This window comes from Physeter macrocephalus, chromosome 11, assembly GCF_002837175.3.
Source record: "Physeter macrocephalus isolate SW-GA chromosome 11, ASM283717v5, whole genome shotgun sequence".
NCBI lineage: Eukaryota > Metazoa > Chordata > Mammalia > Artiodactyla > Physeteridae > Physeter > Physeter macrocephalus.
In genome coordinates this window covers 90514216-90542194 of record NC_041224.1, presented here as the reverse complement: position 1 = coordinate 90542194, position 27979 = coordinate 90514216, and the positions used below count along the sequence as shown (strand labels likewise).

The window sequence follows — 27979 nt, the reverse complement described above, 5'->3', positions numbered from 1 at the left end:
TGAGCACCTTTTCATGTGCCTCTTGGCCATCTGTGGGGCCAAGGGGCACATTTCTCCATTCCTCTTTGGAGAAATGTCTATTTAGATCTTTTGTCCATATTTTGATTGGGTAGTTTGTTTGTATGATATAGAGCTGCATGAGGTGTTTGTAGATTTTGGAGATTAATCCCCTGTCGGTCACATCATTTGCAAATATTTTCTCCCATTCTATGGGTTGTCTTTTCATTTTGTTTATGGTTTTTCCTTTGCTGTGCAAGACCTTTTGAGTTTAATTAGGTCCCATTTGTTTATTTTTATTTCCATTACTCTAGGAGACGGATTGAAAAAGATGTTGCTTCAATTTATGTCAAAGTGTTCTGCCTATGGTTTCCTTTAAGAGTTTTAAGGTATCAAGTCTTACATTTAGGTGTTTAATCCATTTTGAGTTTATTTTTGTGTATGGTGTTCAAGACTGTTCTAATTCCATTCTTTTACATGTAGTTGTCCAGTTTTCCAGGTACCATTTATTGAAGAGACTGTCTTTTCTCCATTGTATAGCCTTGCCTCCTTTATCATAGATTAATTGACTATCGGTGCATGGGTTTATTTCTGGGCTTTCTATCCTGTTCCATAGATCTATAGTTCTGTTTTTGTGCCAGTACCATACATACTGTTTTGATGACTGTAGCACTGTAGTATAGTCTGAAGTGAGACTATACTTGATTCCTCCTGATTCCTCCAGCTCCGTTTTTCTTTCTCAAGATTGCTTTGTCTATTTGGGATCTTTTGTGTCTCCATACAAATGTTAAAATATTTTGTTGTAGTTGTGTGAAAAATGCCATTGGTAATTTGATAGGGATTGCATTGAATCTGTAGATTGCCTTGGGAAGTACAGTCATTTTGACAATATTGATTCTTCCAATCCAAGAACATGATATATCTTTCCATCTGTGTGTGTCATCTTCGATTTCTTTCATCAGTGTCTTTTAGTTTTCGGAGTACGGTTCTTTTGCCTCTTTAGGTAGGTTTATTCCTGGGTGTGTTATTCTTTTTGATGCGATGATAATGGGATTGTTTGTTTTATTTTTCTTTCTGATCTTTTGATGTTGATGTATAGAAATGCAACAGATTTCTGTGTATTAATTTTGTATCCTGCAACATTAACAAATTCACTGATGTGCTCTAGTAGTTTTCTGGTAGCATCTTTAGGATTTTCTATGTATAGCATCATGTCATCTGCAAACAGTGACAGTTTTACTTCTTTTCCAATTTGGATTCCTTTTATTTCTTTTCCTTCTCTGATTGTTATGGCTAGGACTTCCACAACTATGTTGAATAGAAGTGGCAAGAGTGGACATTCTTGTTTTGTTCCTAATCTTAGAGGAAATGCTTTCAGCTTTTCGCCATTGAATATGATGTTAGCTGTAGGTTTGTCATATATGGGCTTTATTATGTTAAGGTATGTTCCCTCTATGCCCAATTCCTGGAGAGTTCTTTTTTTTTTTTTTTATCATAAATGGGTTTTGAATTTTGTCAAAAGATTTTTATGCAAATCTATTGAAATGATTATATGGTTTTTATTCTTCAATTTGTTGATGTAGTGTATCACACTGATTGATTTGCAGATATTGAAAAATCCTTGCATCCCTGGGATAAATCCCACTTGATCATGGTGTATTATCCTTTTAATATATTGTTGGATTTGGTTTGCTAGTATTTTGTTAAGGATGTTTACATGTAAGTTCATCAGTGATACTGGCCTGTAATTTTCTTTTTTGGAGGTATCTTTGTCTGGTTTTGGTATCAGGGTGATGGTGGCCTCATAGAATGAGTTTGGGAGTGTTCCTTCCTCTGCAATTTTTTTCTAACAGTTTCAGAAGGATAGGTGTTAACTCTTCTCTAAATGTTTGATAGATTTTGCCTGTGAAGCCATTTGGTCCTGAACTTTTGTTTGTTGGGGGTTTTTTAATCAGTTTCAATTTCAGTACTTGTGATTGGTCTGTTCATATTTTCTGTTTCTTCCTGGTTCTGTCTTTGGAGATTGTACCTTTCTAAGAATTTGTCTGTTTCTTCTAGGTTGTCCATTTTATTGGTATACAGTTGCTTGTAGCAGTCTCTTATGATCCTTTGTATTTCTGTAGTGCCAGTTGTAACTTCTCCTTCTTCATTTCTAATTTTATTGATTTGAGCCCTCTCCCTTTTTTTTCTTGGTGAGTCTGGCTAAAGGTTTATCAATTTTGTTTATCTTTTCAAAGAACCAGCTTTTAGTTTCATTGATCTTTTCTATTGTTTCTTCATCTCTATTTCATTAATTTCTGCTCTGATCTTTTTGATTTCTTTCCTTCTACTAACTTTGGGTTTTGTTTGTTCTTCTTTCTCTAGTTGCGTTAGGTGTAAGGTTAGGTTGTTTACTTGAGATTTTTCTTGTTTCCTGAGGTAAGATTGTATTGCTATAAACTTCCCTCTTAGAAATGCTTTTGCTGCATCCCGTAGGTGTTGGATTGTCATGTTTTCATTTTCATTTTCATTCGTCTCTAGGTATTTTTTGATTTCCTCTTAATTTCTTCAATGATCTATTCGTTGTTCAGTAGCATATCGTTAAATATTTATTTGGGTGTTCCGCATGTTAGTTGTGGCACATGGGATCTTTGTTGCTACTTGCAGGATCTTTTAGTTGTGGCATGCAGTATCTTTAGCTGCACCATGTGGGATCTAGTTCCCTGACCAGGGATTGAACCTGGGCCCCCTGCATTGGGAGTGCAGAGTCTTAGCCATTGGACTACCAGGAAAGTCCCTAGTAGCATATTGTTTAGCCTCCACATTCTTTTAGTTGATTTCTAATCTCATAGTGTTGTGGTTGGAAAAGATGCTTTACATGATTTCAATTTTCTTAAATTTACTAAGGCTCACTTTGTGGCCCAGCATGTGATCTGTCCTGGAGAATGTTCCATGTGCACTTGAGAAGAATGTGTATTCTGTTGCTTTCAGATGAAATGCTCTGTAACTATCAATTAAGTCCATCTGGTCTAATGTGTCATTTAAGACCTATGTTTCCTTATTGATTTCCTGTCTGGATTATCTCTCCATTGATGAAAATGGGGTGTTAAAGTCCCCCACTAGTATTGTGTTACTGTCAATTTCTCCTTTTATGGCTGTAAGTATTTGCCTTATATATTGATGTGCTCCTATGTTGGGTGCATATATACTTACAATTGTTATATCTTCTTCTTTGATTGATCCCTTGATCATTATGTAGTGTCCTCCTTTGTCTTTGTGTCTTGTAACAGTCTTTATTTTAAAGTGTATCTTGTCTGATATGAGTATTACTACCAGCTTTCTTTTGATTTCCATTTGCATGGAATACCTTTTCCAACCCCTCACTTTCAGTCTGTATGTGTCCCTAGATATGAAGTGGGTGTCTTGTGGACAGCATATATATGGGTCTTGTTTTTCTATCCATTCAGACAGTTTCTGTCTTTCAGTTGGAGAATTTAATTCATTTACACTTAAGGTAATTATCAATATGTATGTTCTTATTGCTGTTTTAAAAATTGTTTTGGCTTTGTTTTTGAGGGTCTTTTCTCTTCCCTTCCTCTTTTGTTCTCTTGAATTCCTCTTTTTTGTGTGTGTATCTATTGCAGATTTTCAGTTTGCGGTTACCATGAGGTTTTGATATAGCAGTCTATATATAAACAAGATTGTTTTAAGTTGCTGGTCTTTTAATTTCAAATGCATTTCCAATATCCTGCATTTGTACTCTCCTCTTCTCACCATTGCTCGTTTTGATATCCTATTTTGCTGTAGGTGATTTCCTACCTTTACTGTATCTTTGCCTTTACCAGTGAGCTTTTCCATTCATAATTTTCTTGTTTCTAGTTGTGGCCTTTTCTTTTCAGCCTAGAGAATTTCCTTTTGCATTTTTTGCAAAGCTGGTTTGGTGGTGCTGAATTCTCTTAACTTTTGCTTTGTCTGTAAAGCTTCTGATTTCTCCGAATCTGAATGACAGCCTTGCTGGATAGAGTATTCTTATATTTCCCTTTCATCACTTTAAATATATTGTGCCACTCCCTTCTGGCCTGCAGAGTTTCTGCTGAGAAATTAGCTGAGAGTTTCCTTGTATGTTGTTTCTTTTCTCTTCGTGCTTTTAATATTTTTTCTTTGTGTTTAATTTTTGTCAGTTTGATAACTATGTGTCTTGGTGTGTTCTTCCTTGGGTTTATCCTGCACGGGACTCTCTGTGCTTCCTGGACTTGGGTGACTGTTTCCTTTCCCATGTTAGGGAAGTTTTCAGCTATTTATCTCCTCAAATATTTTCTCAGGTCCTTTCTCTCTCTTTTCTCCTTCCGGGACCCCTATAATGCAAATGTTGGTGCATTTAATGTTGTCCCAGAGGTCTCTTAGACTGTCTTCATTCTTTTTTCTTTATTGTGATCCATGGCAGTGATTTCCACCATTCTGTCTTCCAGCTCACTTATCTGTTCTTCTGCCTCACTTATTCTGCTATTGATCCCTTCTAGGTCTATTTTTTATTTCAGTTATTGTATTGTTCATCTCTGCTTGTTCTTTAGTTCTTCCAGGTCTTTGTTAAACATTTCTTGTATCTATCTTCACAATATGTGCCTCCACTCTTTTTCCAAGATCTTAGATCATCTTTACTATCATTACTCTGAATTCTTTTTCAGGTAGATTGCCTATCTCCACTTCATTTAGTTATTCTTCTGGGATTTTATCTTGTTCCTTCATCTGGGACATATTCCTCTGCTGTCTCATTTTGTCTAACTTTCTGTGATTGATTGCGGTTTCCATTCTGCAGGCTGCAGGGTTGTAGTTCTTCTTGCTTCTGCTGTCTGCCCCGTGGTGGATGAGGCCTGTCTAAGAGGCTTGTGCAGGCTTCCTGATGGGAGGGACTGGTTCCTGCCCACTGGTGGGTGGAGGTGTGTCTTATCCCTCTGGTGGGCAGTGCTGTGTCAGGGGGTGTGTTTAGTGGGCAGTTGTTTACTCAGGAAGACTTTATGCAGCCTGTCTGTTGATGGGTGGGGCTGTGTTTCTGCCCTGTTGGTTGTTTGGCCTGAGGTGTCCCAGCACTAGAGCCTACAGGCTGTTGGGTGGGGCCAGGTCTTGGTGAGATAAAGGCAATGTCCAGGAGGCTCATGCCAGTCAGTACTCTCCGGAACCACCAACTCCAGTGTTTGTCACCACTGTGAACCACAGTCACCCCTACCTCTGCAGGAGACCCCTCCAGTTACCAGCAGGTAGGTCTGGCCCAGGTTCTTATGAGGTCACTGCTTTTTTCCCTGGGTCCTGGTGCACATGAGATCTTGTGTGCACCTCCAAGAGCAGATTTTCTGTTTTCCCCAGTCATGTAGAATTCCTGCAGTCAAACCCCACTGGCCTTCAAAGCCAGTTTCTCTGGGGGAGCCTCTTTGTGTTGCCAGACCCCCAGGCTAGGGAGCCAGTGTCAGGCTCAGAACTTTCACTCCTGTGGGAGAACTTCTGTGGTATAATTATTTTCCAGTTTGTGGGTCGCCTACCCAGTGCATGTGGGATTTGATTTCGTTGTGATTGCACCCCTCCTACCATCTCATTCTGGCTTCTTCTTTGTCTTTGGATGTAGGATACAGTAAGTCCCCTACATATGAACCTTCAAGTTGCGAACTTTCAAAAATGCAAACGTACATTCACATGTCCAATCATGTAAGTTAGTTCATGTGTCTGGTGTACATTGTTGTGTGTGCATCCCCTACAAGTGGTTGTGCTTTTGTGTACTTTACTGTAGAGAATACAATACTGTACAGTATCTTTATTTCAAGCCCAGGATGTCTGGAAGCAAGTGTAAAAACAGCACTGGTGTAGCTGGTACTACTGTACTTTTCAAGGTTCTATACTGTAGGATTAAAAATGTTTTGTTTTCTGTGTTTGTTTTCTTATGTATTATTTGTGTGCAAAGTATTATAAAACTATTACAGTACAGTACTGTATAGCTGATTGTGTTAGTTGTGTACCTAGGCTAACTTTGTTGGACTTATGAACAAATTAGACTTACAAACGCACTCTCGGAATGGAAATCATTCGTATGTAGGGGACTTAATGTATAGTTTTTGGTAGGTTCCAGTGGGTTTTTTTTGTGAATAGTTGTTCAGCAGGCAGTTGTGATTTTGGTCTTTTCGTAAGAAGAGGTGAGGTCACATCCTTCTAACCCACCATCTTGTCTCTGCCTCCAACCTTACAATACTATCTTTAACTACACCATTAAGAACAGCAACACTTGCTGTTTTCACAACCAAGAAGGGGAATCCAAGAATCCCCTTCTTTCCTATTACTTGGTTCCTACCCATCTCTCATGGGGTGAGTGCTGGTCCTTCATTTCCCCTGGGGTCATCCTTCTAGCCTCTTTCTTCTGTTTCAATAATACATGTATCTGCACCACGCATTTGATATTTAGTCATATATACCAAGTATGTAGAAGAATTTAGACCTTATGAGAAAAATAGGAGAGTCTTATATTGTAAGTAGATCTGTAAAATTTTTTGTATCCCTAAAACCAGAGTATTACAGATGTTTTTCATATTAATACATTGTAAAAGAACATAACTACTACTTTACATCTATTTTCATTTTCCATCTCTTAATTGCTAGACATTTTTAGGATTTTCTGCCCCCACAAGTTAGAAAGCTGCTGTAAATTTGTTTTGATTCATACAGATAGTATACACACTGAGAGACATTTTTCCCCTGAAGTTGGTTTTTCATTTACGCAAATAAGTTTGTGGCTGTGAGCTGTAGCCTCATGCTGCCCAGAACTCACTGTGATCCACAGATGTAGAATAAGTTCTATGTTTTAAGACAGAATTTTTGAGTAGCTCTCTCAACTTCCTCTCCCCATACTGCAGGGTTATATAGGACTTGTGCTGCACAGGAAAATTTCAAGCATTGTCCATATGTTATCCTGTATTACCTGCCTCTTAACTAACTCTCCCCCTTTCAGCAGACAGAGGAAAAGAGTTGATGGCTCTACTTCTCTTTGCTCTCCTCTTCCACTCCATCCTACCGTTTAACCTCCTTTACTTCACTTTTTCTCCTCTCAGTCTTCATGGCAGAACACACTAACTCTTATTCTGCCATCTGGTCTACCTTTCCTTCTTCAGATTATCCTTGAGTCTGACTCACTGTGCTATTCACTCAACATGTGAAGTTCTTGTTACAAGAACAAATTTATACCAATATAATTTTGCAAAGGATAACTTCTGGTTGATCAGGAATTTCTGCAGAGAGTTTTGCTGTTTCTTAATTCTTTGTAATATCTGTGTCTCAGATAAGCTGCTGGGGGTTAGGAATGGCCCTATTTTGCAGAACAAAAACCTAGACAAAGTGTTTACTTAATTAGGCACAGTGTTCTCTAGGATCATGGCACTGATTAACCTGAGGTAGGCAGGACCATGCTGGGCTATATAGTTATTGAATAGACTGATTACATCCTTTCTGTTTTCTATTTATTGCATTAATGTGATTAGGTGTCTGATCCACTTGAGCCTTGGAGAGCTGCCCTGCTGTCTGAGATGCTCATGGACATCCCCCATGGTGGATGCCCATGGGGCAGGCAGTGAGGATGGCTACTGCCACTGGTCCTCTGCAATCTCCCTGGCCCCAGCCTCCCTCCAACCAGAATAGGAGGTGGGTCACAGGGAGGCACTTACCCCAGGGAAGCACTTCTTGCCTGCCGAGAGGGTCTTTCAGCTTTGGATCCCTCAAAGGCACAAGGAATGCGACCATGTGCCCATAAGACAGATGAGTGGGTGGAGGCAAATTCTACTTTACCTTTGCAGCTCCTTCCATCCTCCTGCAGAATGTAGCCTTTCGGACATGAACACTGGTAACTCCCTTCTGTGTTCTTGCAGATAAAATTGCAGGGTTTGGGGGCCTGGTTGCACTCATTCAGATCTATGATCAAAGAGATACAATGTGACTGCCCATCTAAAAAGATGCCTAAATGCTCAATACCCACAGCATCTAACAAAGAATCCTAGTTTTGAGGAAGGAAAAAGTAAATTCTGTGTAGTCTTTGATCACTGTCTTACATTTCCTTAAGAAATTACACAGGCTTTTTAGATGTTTAGTTTGAGGGGTTTTTTTTTTTTCCACCATAATGTACAATTTCCACCTGGGAATAAACCTGAGCATCAGAAATAGAGCACTTACCTACGCAGGCAGTTCCGGTTATATCTGGAGTATAGCCAGTTTTACAAATGCAGTGATATGATCCTCTATCGTTGACGCATTCCCCATTCCGGCAAACATCATGAATAACCTTGCACTCATCAATATCTATAATTTAATGAGTAGACAGTAAAATAAGAAAGACATTATAAAATGGACAACATTCATACATAGGGGTCACTTCACTGTAAATACTAAAACTGTGTGACTATATTATGGACCTAAGAATTAAACCAAAGGGATGACAGCATAAGTTTCATATGTAATGGTAACTGTATTGAAAGGGAAATGAATAACTTTATTAGACTATAGGGGAAAACTTAATAATTGCTCTTCTAAATTTATATTGTTTTTCTCCATTGGGTCCAGAGAACAACCATCTCATCTAGACATATTTAGCTCCTTGCTCCATCTCATGCCATCAAGCTTGCCTCCTCCAGACATCTCATAAATGAATCACAGCAGAAGATCCTTTTGATAAGGAAATCCCATTTTCTTCTAATAGTGTATGTCCAAAATAAGGAAAGTTTTCTTTCTATTCTTTTTGTTGTGTTTAAAGTTAATCCTGAAAAATAACAAATTGCATACTACTGGGGAAATGGGACCAAACTTCCCTCCTTTGGTTGAGGGAGGCATCAATGGATCACTGGGCTGAGTTTTTGCAGCCTGCTAGGGAAGAGAGACCCTTATTCACAGCTCCACCACAGGGAGAAAGATTTGGTCAATATGTACTATTGGGCATTAAAGACACTGTCCCCCATATCTTGACCCATCTATTTCCTTACTGCTTGGCGGGATGCCAATACCAAGTGAGTTCTTAGCCTTTGATTGCCAAGTAACCATTTTCTATCAACAGCTCTTATTTTTCCTGATTTTTTCAAGTTTACTCTGAAATGCAATTTAGCATACCCGCATTGGTCTCAAGAAATGAGTCTTTCCACCATCTCATTTTCATATCCTCCGAAGAATCATAAACTGCTTTTGGTCATTCCATCTTATCTATTCTGTCTTTTACCACATCCAGTTCTGTTATTCCACTGTTAGCCACATCTTTCTAACATGAACACAAATCCTCTTTAATCTCTTTCTTCTCCTCTCACTTCTAATTTCCTCCCAAGGAGCTCAAAAAGTCTTTCTCCTTCTCTTTCATGAGACTAAAAACAATTGCAGTTAGTTACTGTTGATAAACATAGGCCTGAAATTTTTTTGAGTGAGTTGCCTCAGACACCGCAACAGCCTCCTCATCCCTCTGAAGTTCAAGCAACTTGCACTTTTCCAGAGGCAATTGTCTTAATTGCCAATACAATCGCCCCTCCATATCCAGGGCATTGGTTCCAGGACCCCCTCACTGATACCAAAATCCACGGACGCTCAAGTCCCTTGTATAAAATGGCATAGTATAGTTGGCACTGCAGGTTCAATCAATCAGCCTTGAATCGATACCAATTCAGGGTTGGTTGGATCTACGGATGTGGAACCTACAGATATGGAAGGCTGACTGTGTATCAGCGTTGTTTATACTTCTTTCGTGCAGTATATTTCAGCCAATTTTATGAGATAAATACACATTGGCGGACTAGTTTAAGAATTTAATGATCATTTATTCCAAAGTTTATCTAAATTATATTGAGTAACCAGTAACTTATAACAAACTTTGGCGTGAAAAGTTGAGGACTCGTAATGCAGAGGCAGGGACTCAAGCACACACAATTTAATCAGACCAAGGACACTTTGGCAACATGAACTTGAATATCTAAAATACCATAATGAAGACTTTTTTCGTCAACCTATACTATGCAACTCAGCCTAGGCCCATATTATAGATTCTGTATTCTCATCTGTTCTTCATGAAACAAATTCCCTGAAAGTATTTTTATGACCATAAATGAAGTACCTGCTCTGTTGGTCAAAAATCAGAACAAAATAAAGTACCTGCTCCATTGGTCATAAACCCTCGGCCATGGGGGCAGAGTTTTTTGAAAGCCACAGTGCCCTGGAAAGGGCAGATCTCACAGTGGGGACCCCAGCCTCTCCCTCCGTCGCAGCAGCATTCAGACTTGGTGACTGGGTTCCTGTTGCTTGAGCCGATCTGACACATGTTTTGGAGCACCTCTGTGAAGCAGTACCCTTGCCGGTTGTCTGGAAGGGACATGATATTGCAAAGAGAATTTGGGGGAATTTTAGGAGCATAACAAGGTATTCAGAATTTGGTCAGATATAAAACCCAAGAAGGATGTAACACTTTACCCTGGGTGAGAAGGAGCAAGAAGGGAAAGCTGGAAACGGCAGTAAGAGAGAAAGGATGACATCTGGGGAAAACAAGAAAGACAAGAAATTCAGTAAGTGGGCAGAAAGGCATTGGCCTCAACAAGGTTATCACTCTATCTGCTCCCAGAAATATGGGGGAGTAGTCATGCTATAGAGAGGGGCAGAGAAACACTTGGAAACTGATCCTGAGCATCAAGGGCTTAAAAAGGCAGCTGAGAAAGAAGTTCCAAGCAAGTGATTCAATGATACAATTAGCAAAGGAAGAATTTAGCGGCAGGGTGGTGCTAAACCCAGTGGACAATCACAGTCATTAAGTCATCTCCAAAATATGAACATTTTTAACCCTTGCTCAAATTTCAACAGTTTCTATCATTTCAAATAAGAGATCTGGTTTCAAGTGTCCCAGTGGGGGGTTACAAAAACATCTTGTCATCCGTACTCACCAAGGCACTCATCCTGGGTGGGGCTGGCTGTGAAGCCATCATTGCACTCGCAGGTATAGCTCCCCCTGGTGTTGAGGCAGCGCCCGTTCTCACAGATCCCAGGCTTGGTCTGACATTCATTCTCATCTGTGTGGTTTAATTGAAGGGCCACAAACAAGAGGAGTCATCTGTCGGCTTTGTACAAAGATGGATTCTTTTTCTTTTAAAAATTTAGTTTGTGAATAGGTAACCTATTCACATTGTTCTAAATCCAAAAGGTGCAAAAGAATATTCAGCAAATGTGCCCCTCCCTCCCCTCTCCCCAGCCACCAAACTCCCCTCCTGGGAAGCAACCAGTGTCACTGCCAGTTTCTAAAGTATCCTTCTAGAGATGAATTATGCCCATACAAACAAATACAACCATTCATGCATGTACCTCCACCCTTTTAAAAACATAATTGATAGCATTTTTATATACTTACCGATGATAGCATTTTAGGTACATTTACATTTTTCACTTAATAAAATTTAAAACTTTCCATATCTGTACATGTAGAGGATTCTCAAAGGATTATTTTAAATGAAGGAAAAAAAACCTTAAGATCAATCTGTTAAAGAAATATTACAATACTTGACTAGAATAATGTCTGTGATGGTCAGTTTTGACCTGAGGGAGTTTATCTATACTAATCTTCTGATTCAATGTAGATTATGCTTATTATAATATTTCAATAATATTAAGGAATCATAATTCAGTCTCCCAGGTTTAAAGAAAAGCCTTAAAATAGCTGGAGAGTCTTATGATTGTTTAGAAAGATCGAAAGTAATTTGCCTAGGTGCTTCCAACTGAGAATAGTTTCAAGCCCCTGAGGCAGAGATCTCCTTATGAGAGGCAGAGGCTTGGAAGGTGACATTCAGAACAGCGTTAAAACAGCTCAAAATTCCCAATGCCAAGGCCACCCTGATACCAATTAAATCAGAATATCTGAGGTGGGACCTGAGCTCTCTGAGTGATTCCAGTGTGCACCTGAGGCTGAAAATCACTGATCCCAGAAGATCCAGTGTATGATCATAAATCCACATGCTTTTTCTGTGCTTTGAAAGTCTGCTCTTCAACTTCCGTTTAATTCTGTATCTTACAGAGTAAGAGGACAATGAGGTTCTGAAGCTTCTTGACCAACAACATAAAACATACTTTCCTGATGTGATTGAATATTAAAAAGGAAAAGGATACATGCGGGAATTTTCTAGTATTTTTTTCTTATATTTACTGACTAAAGCAGAGGTCAGGAAACTTTTTCTGTAAGTAACAGTAATGTTATAGTATTACTATATAATATACAGTCAACAGTTTAGGCTTTGCAGGCCATTTGATCTCTTGTTGCAACTGCTCCACTCTGCTCTGCCATTGTGGCATGAAGACAGCCATGGAAAATAATGAATGGTTACAGCTGGGCTCCAATATGAGTCTATTTACAAAGACAGCTGGCGGACTGCCAGGCTGAATTTGGCCCTAGAGCTGTGGTTTGCCAATCCCTGGTCTACTATGGTTTTCAAGGCTGAAGCCACATTAGAATCACCTGGGGAGCTTTAAAAAATACCAGTGCCTGGGCCTCAATCTAGACAAGACCAGTTTCTCTGGATGCAGATCCCCGTGGTCTAGTGATGCTCCCGGTCCACAGGGACCAGGCATCTGGACTCAATGTCAGGGTGGTGGAAGAAAGTTAAGTCAATAGAGAGGTATTCCAATGTGGTGGGAAGAACTGACCCCAAAACAACAAAGGAGTATGAAAACGGTAAAGGAAGGGACTAGAGGAAATACCTGGTCTTCTAATCCTGGCAGCAAAATGGGCCTAGAAAGCAGGCAAAGGCCAGCTCAGAGGAAGAGAATGATGTTGCTGGTGGAGTTCATAGATAATCAAGAGGCAAGGAGACCTCTACAGGAAGTCATGATATGAGGTAAGAGAGGCAAGAAGAACACAGTGTCCACAAGGACTCAGAGCCCACGTCTCTTCTGTCCTTTGCCACTTCCCACTCATTCAAAGCTCCTCTGGTGGGGATGCCCTTACCTACGCAGCCTTCTCCATCGGGTCTTCGCTGATACCCAGGTCCACAGATGCAGATGTATGTGCCAATAAGGTTCTTGCATTCCATCAGTTTTTCAGCACAATCATGTTTTCCCTCTTCACACTCATCCTCATCTGGAAAGAATGTACAACCACAAATTCATAAAAGGAGCTGCCTTAATTTCCTGCCTTTTCAACACAAAATGGTATTCAGTAACTAATTTTCATTGACACTATTTCAGCATTAACCTACTTCCTTTTGCATTGTTGGGACGTGGTCTCTTAAGATGGGAAGGAGTCTTCTAACCCCCTTTGAACTTAATGAAGAAATTTCTCTCTGATAAATTCTTCAAAGGCAGGAAGTGTGATTTCCAATTCTTTTTGACGAATTGAACTAAAAAGGCCTTATAAAGGGCTTTCATAATATGAGGATAATTATAACAACAGCATTATCATATGGATATAATAATAAACCAAAGCTTCCATTATACAATACTGATAACAATATAATAGATATCTTAATATCAGAATAATAGAATCATTGTGAAATATAATAATGAAAGTTTTGGTTTTTATACTTTGAGGAAAAGACAAGCATCCACAAATATCTTCTTCTCTACTGGTTCTTCCCTCCATTTCCTTTTTTTCTGGAAGCGTGGCTCTTCTTCATTCATTACTTTCTGTCCTATGGCATTTCCCTCTCTTTATCTTTCCCCGTTATATTATCTGAGCTGAAAAATTTGGACTTTAGCCTGCATGTGACATGGAGCTCTCACTCAGGGAATTTTCCTACCTTTAAGAAAAATTCTATTTAAGCCATTTGAGGAGAACAGATATCTGCTCATTTAAGACTCTGGGAGGAGCAAATCAGAGCTCTTCAAGGATCCCCAGGATTTACCCATCTTTGTATAACAGAGCTTAGTCCAGTGCTTTGGAAATTGCAGGTGTTCAGTAAGCATTGTTTAAAGTAGATTCCATGTGTTACCCCATTCTTGGATTATCATATCCCTTAGTGATGGGGATTATTTTTTAATATTCATATTCCTTCTTTTGTGTTCTCATTTATCATACTGGGATATGATTATATCTGTCTCAACCTCTTCATATTGAGCTTCTTGCATGTGGGGAAATGTCTTTTTTTTCTTTATATCTTCACACCTTGCAGAATGGCTGGCATGTCACAGGCATGCAATGCCTGGTGAACTAAAAAGGATCTGTAGTGCAGCCCTCGACTCAGCTTTAAGCTACAATTTAGGAGAAAAGGTAGCAATGACAACCCCCATATTATCCATGGACTACAGCAGTGCTCCCCAATTCCCAGCCTTCCTCTACTAATTGGAAGCTTTGGAGGGACACCTCCCATCATAGACAAAATTAGGGCTCCCTGGCTTAGATGACCTTGAACATGAGTGTCTCACCTCTGCACATTCTTCTGTCTTCTCTCAGAACATATCCAGTGGGACATTTGCATTCATATGAGCCGTAAGTGTTCACACATCGGAAAGCACAGAGCAGAGGATTCTGGGCACACTCGTTTATATCTGTGGCAGAATGTAGTAAGAGAATAATGGATCATAGGCATCAACCAAAAAAAGGAATATACTTTTAGCAAAAGTGGTAATGCTTCACTGTCATAAACATGGATAGGCCAAGCAGTCTTTGATGTTCAAAGAATTATAAAATTGAGTTGGTTATTTTATAATTGGTATAAGTAGGGTGATCATACGTCTTGCTTCTTCCAGTACAAACTCAGTTTATGCCTATTGTGCTGGTATAACTATTAACTTATTTAGGTGGATGAGAAATTACAGGTCACCCTACATATAGGGAGCTTTTCTGAAATCCTGGCTTTGAAGTCTCAAGTTGACCAGTTGCCTCTCCCTAAAGTCACATGGAGTGGGGATCCGTTTTACCCCCATTCAGCCAAAACAACTGCCAAGTCAACTGCTGTCAGAACAGAAGCAACCCATCCAATATCATTAACCACCTCCCCTTCCCCCAATAAGAGAGGCTCCTGTGAAGTAACAGTGATTCTTATGCCCAAGAAAATGGTTTTCTGAATAATTTCACACTGATGCCCAAGTTATAGCCTTAAATAGCTAGGAATAATAATAATGATAGATTAACAGAAGTGATTTCTGTAGATTGCATAGTTTGGAACCATCAGAATATGTTCTGGAAAAGCAGGGTTAAAACAGACCATCTTGATTATCATGTTTCTCCCTAAGGCCAATGATCCTGACTGAGAACATCAGTGAGACCCTAGATCATGATTTAAAAATTCACCAACAACTTTGACTATGAGTATTGATGGGTCATATTTCTTATGAAGAACTCACTTTAATACCCACTTTACTGTCTCCTCCCCTTCATTCTTTTATTAAACCAGTGGTTCTCAACTTGAGAGTGCATCAGAATTACCTGGAGGGCTGCTAGGCCCCACTCTTAGCGTTTCTGATTCAGGAGGTCTGGGATGAGGCCTGAAAATCTGCATTTCTAGCAAGGTCCCAGGTGATGCTGTTGTGGCTGATCCAGGGACCACCCTTTGAGAACCACTCTTCTAGACACTCCCTCCCTTTCCTTACATCCCTCTTTCTTTCCTGATATCCTACCAGGCATACTGACAGTTGCTTAGAGAGTATGGACAGCCTCTTTTGCTGTGATTGCTCCCAGACGGTTAAAGGATATTGGTGGTTATCTCAGTGTGTAGATGTTTCTATGAGTAGAAAAGAAAAAGAAAAAGAAAGGGCGCACGGGATACAAAGAAAAAAGGTTGTGGGGGGGGGAGTGGAAAATAAGAAAGAGGGTAGTAGACAAGGCAGGTGTTGTATCTAAATATTAGTAGTAGAGGACTTCCCTGGTGGCGCAGTGGTTAAGAATCCGCCTGCCAATGCAGGGGACACGGGTTCGAGCCCTGGTCCGGGAAGATCCCACATGCCGTGGAGCAACTAAGCCCGTGTGCCACAACTACTGAGCCCAAGCTCTAAAGCCCGCGAGCCACAACTACTGAGCCCACGTGCCACAACTGCTGAAGCCCGTGCACTTAGAGCCCATGCTCGGCAACAAAGAGAAGCCACCGCAACCACAATGAGAAGCCTGTGCACCGCAACAAAGAGTAGCCCCCGCTCGCCGCAACTAGGGAAAGTCTGTGTGCAGCAACGAAGACCCCACGCAGCCAAAAATAAATAAATAAATAAATTTAATAAAATAAAAAATAAACATTAGTAGTAGAGACACCAACAAGAACTCTGCATGAGATGCGTCATAACTTGTGCCACGAACCACTTACATCTTTTTCAGATACTCTCTGCAGAGAGGAGGCCACATAGAGAAGAAATGATAGCATGGCCCACCAGGCCCAGATTTTCCTTATTTTATATACCCTGAGTGGTATTTAATATTCAGAATTGTAATCAACCAAGTACTGTCCCTGTGATCAGAACATGTAACCAACTATTCTGTGTTTAAGAGGCTTACCTTCACAAGTCATCATTGGACCAGGCTCAAATCCCTCCTCACAGGTGCATTCAAAACCTCCAATCACGTTCTTGCAGGTTCCATTTCCGCAAGGATTGCCCACCGAACACTCATCAGTATCTGCAGGTGATCAGAAGTGTAGTCAAAACATGATGGATTGGGAGAAAAATGGACTGGGACTCAGAGAATACCTTTCTTTCTATTGGAATATTTTGATCTCTAACATCTTGTTTTATTCTCATTCTGTCCTTGAGAAAGGAGGGCACGTGTCTTATTACCACAGATTTATAGCTGTGAAATTTGACTTGCTAAGTGGCAGTGGCAGTAACAGTAATGGTACCTGGGCTTCTTAGCCCTTACAGTGCTCTTCACCATAAGTGTCCCCAGCCTCCTACATTATGAAGTACATCTACTGGGAATAGATACTCAAAGGGTTAAAACAAGGCTTCTCTCACAAGTCAAAAGTTTTTGCTTACTTAAAGCTAGAAATACATCTCCAGTTTGGCCTTACATTACATCATTCTCCAAGAAGTCTTAAACATGATGCATTTTTGCCAGATATAAAATAGAAGACTAAACATACGCAAAATAAGAGACCAGAGGTTAAGCAAAATTAATACACAAGATAAAGTCAAGATTCAAGTCGATTTTGTTGATTTTGTTGAAACCAGATGGTTTACATTAGGCAGAAGAAAGGCTAGAAAGAAATGTGTTTGGGTATGATCTCTCTAAACAACTGTGGAGAGAGAACAAATCTTACCAAGGAAGTCTAAAAAATATGTATGTCTCCTAACCCATCCATCCAGAATACTGACTGTTCTTATTCTGACACAGCTCTTGGGGGAGAGTACCTTCCTTTGGGAAAGGAACATTTCAGAGAAATAACATTGCTATCTCAGCTGTCTAGAGCACAGAAGAGTGATGGGTTATTATCAAGGACTATGTCTCATGTTAGGTTCTGAAATCAACAAGTGAGGGCGAGAGGGTATGGCAGAGAAACCCTGGGTGAGGATGCTTATTTCTCATATACATCGTAGCACTAACTGAAGATACTGAATAGAAAACATTGACAACTTTGCTTTTGTTCTGCTATGAAATTGCATTTCACTCTTAAGAATATTACATCTCTTTCAAGTTAATAAAAATCACAATATCATTGGTTTTTAGAGCTGTAAGGTAATTAGAAATATTTTAATCCATCTGCATGATATTACATTCTGAGGCTTAGAAAGGCAGTTAAAACCTCATGCCCTGATTCCCTATATGGAAAGAACATCTTCTAACGGACACAGACAAACCCTCAGCATTTATGCCATTATTAATTTAGGTTACATTGAATGGCTTTGGATTTCTTAGATAAAAGAGGTCAAAGATCAGCCGTAGGAACCATTCTTTGAAATTTTAATAAGGGGGTTAAAACAAGAGGAATGTACACTGGGTACACAGCCTTTCATAGTACTAACTGTAACAAAATCTGGGTAAATTTTGTGTTTTACATACTAAGAGAATAAGATTATGACCATTAACAACTTTTTACGTTTAAATTTCACAAAGGCTTTCATTATATATGCTGTCCTTTCTACTATCTCTTCAAACGTGTTCGGTGTCCTCCTCATCAGACTGTAAGGTCCATGCAAGGAAGGACCATGTTGTCTTGGTTCACTACTGTAGCCATAGAACCTAGCACAGTGCCTGGTACATGGTGGGGACTCAGCTAGTATTGCTAGATGAATGATATGTGAACAAGTGTATAAAACTTGTTTGTCCCATCTTGGTACTTATTTTTCCTAGTGTGAATGCTGAATAGCTTAATTTCTGATTTGTAAAATCCCAATCACAGAAACCGCTTTATTACTCACCCACACATTCATTCCCTTCCAGAATGTAGCCAAAGGGACACTCGCAGCGATAGGAGCCATCAGTATTGATGCACTGCCCGTGTTTACAGACATCAGGTTCTTTGCACTCATCCATATCTTAAGCAAAGGAGGAAAAAATAATAGTGAGTAACAATGTATTTTTGGAAACACAAAGGTAAATTATGATCATTTCAGTGCCTAATCGATGAAATATCTAGTATTACAATATTAACATGCAATACAATAATACAATTGGTATCTAAATGAAACGACCAAAAAAAAAAGAGCTTAATTTTCCAAGATAAATGTGGAGAAATAACAGCTAGAGAAAGGACAAGGAAGAGGCTGGTTGAAAATATTAAGAAATGCTGTGAATCCAGCACAAGCCACTCACCAACCGCTGTATCATCGGGTCCCACAATGATTCCACTTCCATAGGGACAGATCTGGCGGAAGGCCTCTGTGGTGGAGATGAACTCTCGTTAATAGGTGGGCCAAAGGCACTTAACTACAGGCTCCTCCCCAAGTATTGTGTGGAAGCTGCACATATTGGAACTTGATGAACAAGCCAAGCCCAGAAACCAGAGAAAGATAACAAGGCTCCCAGAGCTGGTGTACCTATTACTTGGGCAGCTTTGAGTCATAACATAGTTCAGAAGAAAATAACTACCTAGCTCCCGAGATAAAATAATTTTAGTGAACATTTTAGTTGGACTTAAAATTAAATTGCCTTACGTTTTGAAGGTCTACAGTCTTACAGCCTGTACCTTGAATGGCCAAAGAGAAATGCAGATAGTAGACATACCATCGGGTTCAGTGGGGCACAGCTCACAGGGATCTCCCCATCCTTCTCCCTTCAAGGCACAGCAGCATTCCTGTTTGGAGTGATTTCTGGATTTGGGTGATGAACACTTTCCTCCTTCAAACTTCGCGTAACAGTAGCTCATTCGCAAATCTGCAGCACAAATTCAAGAGACCCCTCAGTTGCTTTCCTACTAAGTCATAATTGTATAATACTGAGTAAGAAACAATCCACCCTGTTAAATGTGATCTCTTCTCATTACTAAAGTCACACTTTTTAAGTGATTATAATAGTAATTGAGCTGAGACCTTTAAAGTGGTAAGTAACTTTTGTAGTGAGAGCTGATGCACAATTCTGTGTGGCTCTTACCTTATTATTTCTCATTTTATCCAGTGTTCCAAAATAACCTGATGTGAATAATAAAAACCAGCACTGTCACATTTCAATGCTGACGTCATCACTGAGATGGTATAACATTTAGCAAGCACACTAAGTTAAGGTGGACCTCCCAGCTCTAGTACTCACTGTGATATCACACTATGCTGTTTATTCTGTGCCCCCTAAGCCCTGGAGCCAAAATAAAACCCCAGATTCCAGGCATAGAGCAAATAAAGCCGTGGCAATTTTGTGGACTGGCAAAAATACAACTCAATGGTATTTCACTGAAGCAGCTACTCATGCAGCTTCTGTCTACGAAATATATGTGAGGTTTTCTGCAGATTTTACTCATGTGTGTGTACACCCTTGCACACACACAGAAGCTTATTTAGCTCCACAGAGAGAGGGAAGGTAAAGAGGAGGACAGGGAGATGGGTGGATGTGAAGGAGAATAATTGTTCTTCCAAAGAATATATTTCTTTAATATCAGTTATTTCCTGGTAACTCCAACATGGAACATGGGGCTGGGATCTAGTTCCTACAAAATTCTCCAAAATTGCTTGACAGTTTTGGTAACTGACTTTTCCATTTCTTATAGAGCAAATTGGGTGACTCTAAAAAGTGAGCTCATCCGAGAGCCTGGAGTATGTTTTCCCTCAAGTTTGACCTCCAAAGCTTTGCAAACTCCTCTGAGTTACACAGAAGCTAAAATCTGCAGGTTTTAAGGAAATGCTTTCATATCCATTTTGCACAATCCCCCTTTCTTTATGTATGACCAGGTCTGCTCTCTCCTGTCACTGTTTTCAATTCCAGGTAGCATATTATTATAGCCATTTATGATTTCAGTTAAGACAATTTCGCCATCTTTTATTTCATGGAAAAGGAGACAAGGTAAGAATAACTGAGTTGCCAAAGATCATAGCAGAAAAATTTTTATGAATTAAAGTTAAAATATCAATCAATCAGTCAACCACATTTACCAGGCTCCAATAAGTCAAATTCTGTTGACCTCTCCAATGAACTTGTTGAACTCTTCATGGCTACCAACTCTTTTAGATAAACTGTCTCTCTAGTTTCTACTCCATTTTCACATCCATTATGGCTGGGACCTAAAAGGCACCTTTCAGCAAACTACTCTTCTGAAGGTGAAGAGCAATAAAAGCCTATCCTTGTCCTGCAGCATCTCTATTTAAATGGTTGCTTTGCTGAGAAGTGTCAAGATTTAACAAATTGTAGTTTCTTGAAGGACACCTTTTGATGTGCTTTATTCTTCAAGTTCATCATCACATACAGTGTGTTGTGTTTATTGGTCCAGTTTTTATTATTTATGCCTACAACTGTCTTAAGATATAATTTAATGACTACTCACAAAAATGGCTCAACAATTATATCAAAACTCAATTCTCTCCTTTGTCTTTCAGCTTGTAATGTTTCTTTTAAACCTAGATACATGCATGTGCTAATATTGGTCTGTTAATTTTCTCATTCTCTTCTCCTTTCATTACTGACCCTATTCCATACCCCAGCCCAGCTCCCCAACACCGCTCTATCACCTCACCCCGGGGGAAAAAAAAAAATCTAGGTAAGAAGTTTAGAGTGAGCCTAAGTGACAAATTCCCTTCACTGAACTTTGTAAGTGGGAGTGGCTCATTTACATCTGTGGCCTTTAGGTGCCAGGGTCTGTTCACCTGAGTCCTATATCACATTTGTTCCTTCAAAAACATTATCTGTGGTTCTGTGGAATTTTCTCATTTTATGGACAAGAGAAGCCTGACTCCTAATTTGTCAGCTTACAATAAAAACCGAGCTCTTAATGCCCTGGCTCTAGCAAAATCTGTGCTCTTTGGGAGATTTACATTTGCTTGTGATGATCCTCTAGAATTGGTTTTGTTTTTTAATTAAAGGTGCCTTGCATCAGGAAAGAGAGTTGTGTATGCCCACATCCTTTAACGAGGGCTTGCTAGGATGCCTGTTTACCGGTCTATCTGCAAAGAGCCTTAATGACCTTTGAAATTTCATCAGAGCTACAAAAGTCACTTTCCCTGCTTGCATTCCTCAATTCTGGCTCTGCCTCTTGGAGCTGAGCATGTGGCAGGGCTGCTCACAGCTGGGCTGATTCTTCCTGCAGCGTTAGCTTGCTCTGTGACAGGCCAGTGCAAATTGAATTAATAGCCTATGAATTTCCTCTGGCCTGCCACATCGGCAGATTCACACCTGGTTTCTCACTGCTTTCTTTCCAAACTCCGGCCAAGCCAAAGGCACACAAAGACAAGGGAGTAGGAGTAAGAATTTATCTGGCTGGTCTGTACCATACAGACAGAATATTTGCTTGAATCAAGCACCATCCCACCCAAAACCCAGAAATCCACATGGGCCGCTGATAGCTACCTACAGGATCAAACCAAGAGAGAATTCTCAACTCTCCCCCTTCACACCCCTAAATATTAGGTGACCAAATGACCCGTTGAAAAGTAAAAAGTTAATCAATTTGAACAACAATAGAAAGAGCCTATGAAGGACTCAGAAATGAACAAAGCTTTTTCATGTATTCAATAAGACTGGTTGGGCGGGTATTCTTTTTTTTTTTTGCGGTACGCGGGCCTCTCGCTGTTGTGGCCTCTCCCGTTGAGGAGCACAGGCTCCGGACGCGCAGGCTCAGCGGCCATGGTTCATGGGCGTAGCCGCTCTGCGGCATGTGGGATCTTCCCGGACCGGGGCACGAACCCGTGTCCCCTGCATCGGCAGGCAGATTCTCAACCACTGCGCTACCAGGGAAGCCCTGGGCGGGTATTCTTATTGTTGTTTAAAAATAAGAAATATGAAAATTGAGCTTCCAAAAGATTAAATGACTTGCCCTAGGCTATAAATGGCAAGGCTGAGACCTCTAAGCCCAATATTTGGAATCTTAAATGATATTCATTGCCTCTTACTTGGTAATATGGAAGCAAAAGACAAAACAAAACAACCAAGGAAAAAAAACTGAACAAAAAATTGTAACAACAACAAACAACAAAAAAACCACCGGAAGGGGGTGGGACGGGGGTGGGGGGAGGATATGTCTGTTTGCATGTGTTTTTTTGTCCTGAATTCACTAAACTAGTCTGTATAAGTAGACAGACACACACAATTGATTGTTTAGTAAAATCTGAATAGTTTGCTGAGACATAATAAAATGTGTTATGCTTAAGTTCAGGCTCTCCTTTTGATTTTTTTTTTTAAGTTCACAAGTTATCATTCCTGAAAACAGACTGTGGGGCAGCAAGAATCCTGGTCAGTTCACATTTATTTCTCTGTTTTCTTAGAAAACTTGTGATGTAAGAGATAGGCATTATATCCCGGGAGCACATGAGTTAATCTGCACTTTTCTGTCTGAAAGTCTAGGTTTTGGCCCATATTTACAGAGGTTACCTCTTCAGAGGCAGAGAACTTGTAACTGAACTTCCCCCAGGCTTTGCCATGTTCAGTGGCTCATGGCTGATCCCCTGCTGACTGACCTATCAGCATCTGTGTTCTCAGGGGGAGAGACAGGTTTAAAGTGCCAGGACAGTTGTTGTACAAGCAACCATAATTTGATGGATGAGTTTTTAACCTTAAAAGTAAAAATGAACTTTCTGACATATGGTAATCATTAGACGTCTGGATGAATGAAAACACTCCATCTTCTCTTTCACAAAGAATCAAAACTTCTCCATGTTTAAAAAATAAAACCACAACAAATAAACACAGAGTAATGAAAGTCTAAAGCCAAAAGTCAAAAGCACTTACCTTGGCACCTTCTTCCAGTGGAGGACAAGGAGAACCCATCTGGACACAGACATTTGAAGCTGCCTTCAGTGTTGCTGCATGTACCCAAGGCACAAATTTCTGGTTCTTCAACACATTCATCAATATCTAAAAGAAGTGCATGTGTCAAACAAGGTCAAAACATGATGGAGACACCATCGGATACTAAATGCACAATGTAAAAGTACAAAGTGTAACTGAGTTTCAAACCTCTTCTAACAATGAAGATTTTTCCTGTATCATGATGCTGTGAGTGGACTTCTAGGCTGTGATGACTTTTTCTTTTTTTTTTTTTTAAGTTTTTTTGATGTGGACCATTTTTTTAAAGTCTTTACTGAATTTGTTTCAAAGTTGCTTCTGTTTTACGTTTTGGTTTTTTGGCCACGAGGATGTTGGGATCTTAGCTCCCCGACCAGGGATCGAACCTGCACCCCCTGCATTGGTAGGTGAAGTCTTAACCACTGGACCACCAGGGAAGTCCCTGTGATGACTTTTAAAAAACTAGTTTTGATGGTTCTTATTGTAAAAATGGACTCTGCAAGTGCCTTCTTAGGGATGCAGTGAGAAACATCTTTTACCCAGACTGAATTTCTTGGATAATTAGAAAAGTTGGAGTAATTTCATACCACCCTAAACTAGGAAAGAAGCAAGAAACTCTAGAGTCTGACTTCGCCACTACACAGTAAGCAGACGCTCTGAAATTTTAATTGTGTTGCCAATGAGTTACCCCGTGAGAGATGCAGGCCTTTGAACCAAATTTGTTCCCCTCCACCCATCTGTCCACAGTGCTTTCCCCAATATCCCATGCTACAATATCCTAAAACTATGACATTTACAAGGACACCAGTACTCATGAAAATAATCCTATGCAATACAAACTAAAGATATCACAAGAGATGAGGCTCCTGTCTCTCATTTGCAGTTTAATTTGTCTGAAGACACAAAAATATCTTCTGTGTATAGACTATGGTTTTTCTTTTATCATATAGATAATAGGAATTTGACACACATAATTGTGGCATGTTTCCTTCAGCATATTAATATACCTGTAAAGGTATACTGTAAAGGAGTAATTAACGATGGTTTGCAGGGAAGTTTCAATGGCTTGAGTACGGTCTAGTTTGCCTGGGAGAGTCCTAGTTTATGCCTGTTGACCTGGACTCGTTATTAATAGTGCCCTCCTCAAAATTGTCTTGGTTTGGTCAGTAAAGTACATGATGATCCTACTTGTGGAAAAAGTATGACCACTCTTTCCAAGAGACGTACCCATCTTTTTCCCTGACTTTCAGCAGGAATTTGTAGTGAAAAAGAGGTAAGTCTTGATTCTGAGCCATGCTATTTTTATGGAAATTTTTTTTTCAACGAAACAGATATCCCTCGTATCTTGTGACTCTTTATTTTCATGTTTGTGCAAGGAGTTCTACCCACACCAAAATGTATTCGCATTACACAGCTTTATTCCCACGAGGTCCAACTAAAGGGAAGTTAGGATATTAACTTTGTTATCTTGACTTAATTTGGTAAATACCACGCAATAGATTTTCTAGAAATGTGCAGTGCAAAGTATCTTCCTGTACAATGCAAAACTAGCTTCTTCATCATTTCATGTTCTTATGTTGCATTTATAGTTGCATCATGTTTCCTGTGGCTTATTATCTGAACTGCTGCTGATGATTGAATTGCTCCATTCCTACCCTCCCTCCACCCCGACGTCCAACCTTTGCTTAAAAGTCAACTTTTGTAAAAATGCTCAGATGTCTCCTTTTTGTTTTTGTTGTTGTTACGGTAGAAATCAAACTGTAGGTACCAACTTCATAGGGGTAGGGACAAAGATTTAGAATGAACACATTTATGAACTATTCTGGAAGTCATTTTTCTTTCTATACATTTTCATTCTGTTTATTTTAGGGTAATTTGGCATTAATCATGGAGTGAATAAAGCTGATCTCTAATAGAAGTAAAATAACACTTAATTTGTATTTAGGTCTAATTTTGATAAAGTGTTTTCATTTAGAATATTATCTCTTGAGAGTTAAATTAGATATATAATAAACATTTGTCATTGATGATATCAAAAGTGGACAATTCTTACTCATTATGGATTAGATGCAGACTTGTTTAAAGGTGGGAGCATGGACTAGGTGACTTCTTAAAAGTCCTTTCCACCCTATTCATTGATGAAGTTCTGGCAATTAATGTCCTTCATTTAATGCAATGATATACGTATTGAGGAATGCGGTACTATAAAATTTGCTGAGAATTTATTTGCAGTTACACATTTCTACCATTCTACAAGTCAAAATAACATAGACAAATTATATAGCCACATTCATCCAACCTTGAATGTGGTCACTTAAAGATTTTAACTGGAATCAGGAAGCTATGTTTAGTTGCAACCCATTGGCACTTAAAAACATGTAATCCAGAACTTTTTACCTGCTGCATAAAAGTATATTGGGAAAGTGTCAGGGTCATGTGACCACCCATATACACAGAGCAAAATAGCTTCATCAAAGATTAGCGTGAGAATTGATGTTCCTGTCTCACCATCTAATTTTGAGCCCATAAGTCATACCCTACCCTTGGATTTGTTTCTGATAAAGTATTCCAAAATGAAGACACCATCACACCATCTCAAAAATTTGATAATGTCAATGCAGTAACCAATACTGCTAATTTCCAAATATTGATAGCCCTCCTACCTTCACACTTGTCATTCTGGAGACTGTATCCAGGGGGACAAATACATCTATAGGACCCATCCAAGTTCTGACAGGTGCCTGGTGCACATTTTCCAGGTTCTAGGAGACATTCGTTGATATCTGCAGAGAAAAGGGAAAAAGAAGAAAGAGGTTCCCACTGGCATGATTTCCATCAAGCAACTAAAATTGAAAGAAACTGGAATAAAATCTAAGAAATACATAAATCTAAAGTCCACAAACTCTACCCTGGAGAAGAACTAACAGCTCAATAAAAATCAGCTTTATTAGCTTTCAGAAGTGTGCAATGTATTTAACAACCATATTTTATTTGATCTACTTTCCAGGAAAGCATAGCACGTGAAAAGTCAATGGGTATGAAGATCTTTGAGGACACCCAAAGGATTGTATAAGAGCTTACCACAAAGCTATGTTGAAGAAAAAGAATAAAAGGGAATTACAATTGTTTATAGAACAATTTAACAGTTACATTGAACGTTGTAACTGTTTCTATAATTACAAACACTTAATTTTAAAAGATAAAGGGGAAGATAAAGGTATATATACCATACACACATACAGGCAGGATTAGTGTACTTCTACTCTGATCTTTTTCCTCCAGCCTTCTGAAGGAAGGATTATGATAGAGACTGCATGATTCCTGGAGTGGCCTCTGGGATGACCTTTGGAGGGTCTTTCTGAAGTAGCACTCACCCACACAGGTTCTCCCATCTGGAGCTACCTCATAGCCTTCATTGCACTGACACTGGAAGGACCCCACTGTATTGATGCATTGGCCGTTTCTGCAAAGGTTCCCATTTCCAGTTGCACATTCATCAACATCTGCCAAAAAAATATCCTTTGATATGTTCCAAAGAAAATGTCGTAATCCCATCAATGATCAAAACTTTTAAAGAGAAAAATACTTGTACTGAATTTCAGTGGCCTTTGCTGGCTCAGGCAGACTTATAAGAAATTCCAATGTAATCTAGTTTATAACAACACACCTGGCTTTATTCACCTAACGATGGCATAATTCTACTAATTAGAGATTGATCATTTAGATTAGGATTTTATATGAATTTCACCTTGATCATCCTTTAGGTTTCATTTTTAAAGGTTAAAACTGAATTACTAATACACAGTACAGCTGAGGGTATTATTAAGTATTCTTGTAATCAGAAGTATATAAAAGTAGCCTCTAGCACAATACAAAATTTGGTTCCTTACCCTTGCTTGTGAATAATATAGCATATTTTATAAGAAGAATTTTAACTTCTTTGAAGGGAGGCTATAGTGAAACATCTAGACAAGTAGCTCCGCACTGCTCCTGAACTACGTAATTTCTATACAAAGGATAGCTTTTGTATGTTTTAAAACATATTCGATTTATTTTGAAATGTATTTAATTCGCAGCATAGTAGACATAAAAATTATAGCTGCTAATGAGTATATTAATAAAAGTAATAGATGTAGTAACTATATTTGACACTTAATTAGCACATTGTATTTAACAACTCTTTTAGCCACCTGTCACGCATAAGATGGCATGTATTAAAAAAGATTGCCAGCACACTGGAGATGATGCTGATTACAAAGAACACACATAAAACTGCCTTCCTTTGGTGGTTGACTGTTTTGCACACGCACCTATGCAGTCATTGTTGTGGGAAAGGATGAAACCGTGATTGCAGCGGCAGTTGAAGGAACCAATTGTGTTTCGGCAAGTTCCATTCCCACAGGCATCTCTTTCACACTCATTTATGTCTAGCAGGAACAAAGGACATAGAAAAACATGATTATTAACAGAAGAAGGGGGTATATGGTTACCTGCGGTTAAAAGGCATTTTAGAGTTCACAAAATGTCGTACGTAGGCTGAGAACTTCTAGATTCGATGTTGGTATTAGTTCCAGCAGTGGCAGCTCCCTGTGAGAAACCAGCAAAAGGCAATGTTCTAAGCCTTGGGAGAAGATCCTTTCCTTGGTTGTCATGTGAAAGGAGGCAAGCTAAGGACATGAGAACTGGACAAGA

The 27979-nt window shown here is 39.4% G+C and overlaps 1 protein-coding gene across 1 annotated transcript in view; it reads right to left on the bottom strand.

The window, feature by feature from the left end:
- FBN1 (fibrillin 1) overlaps positions 1-27979 on the bottom strand; it is a 254695-nt gene that overhangs the window by 21490 nt on the left and 205226 nt on the right. The window contains exons 46-59 of the mRNA XM_024115513.2: positions 27598-27714; positions 26662-26790; positions 25951-26070; positions 23231-23356; positions 19091-19240; positions 18680-18745; positions 18286-18402; positions 16427-16546; positions 14368-14490; positions 12953-13084; positions 10905-11030; positions 10126-10332; positions 8176-8301; positions 7795-7917 (exon numbers count right to left, since the gene is read on the bottom strand). Of these exons, the coding sequence (XP_023971281.2) occupies positions 7795-7917; positions 8176-8301; positions 10126-10332; positions 10905-11030; positions 12953-13084; positions 14368-14490; positions 16427-16546; positions 18286-18402; positions 18680-18745; positions 19091-19240; positions 23231-23356; positions 25951-26070; positions 26662-26790; positions 27598-27714 (1782 nt within the window). The remainder of the gene's footprint in view (positions 1-7794; positions 7918-8175; positions 8302-10125; positions 10333-10904; positions 11031-12952; positions 13085-14367; positions 14491-16426; positions 16547-18285; positions 18403-18679; positions 18746-19090; positions 19241-23230; positions 23357-25950; positions 26071-26661; positions 26791-27597; positions 27715-27979) is intronic.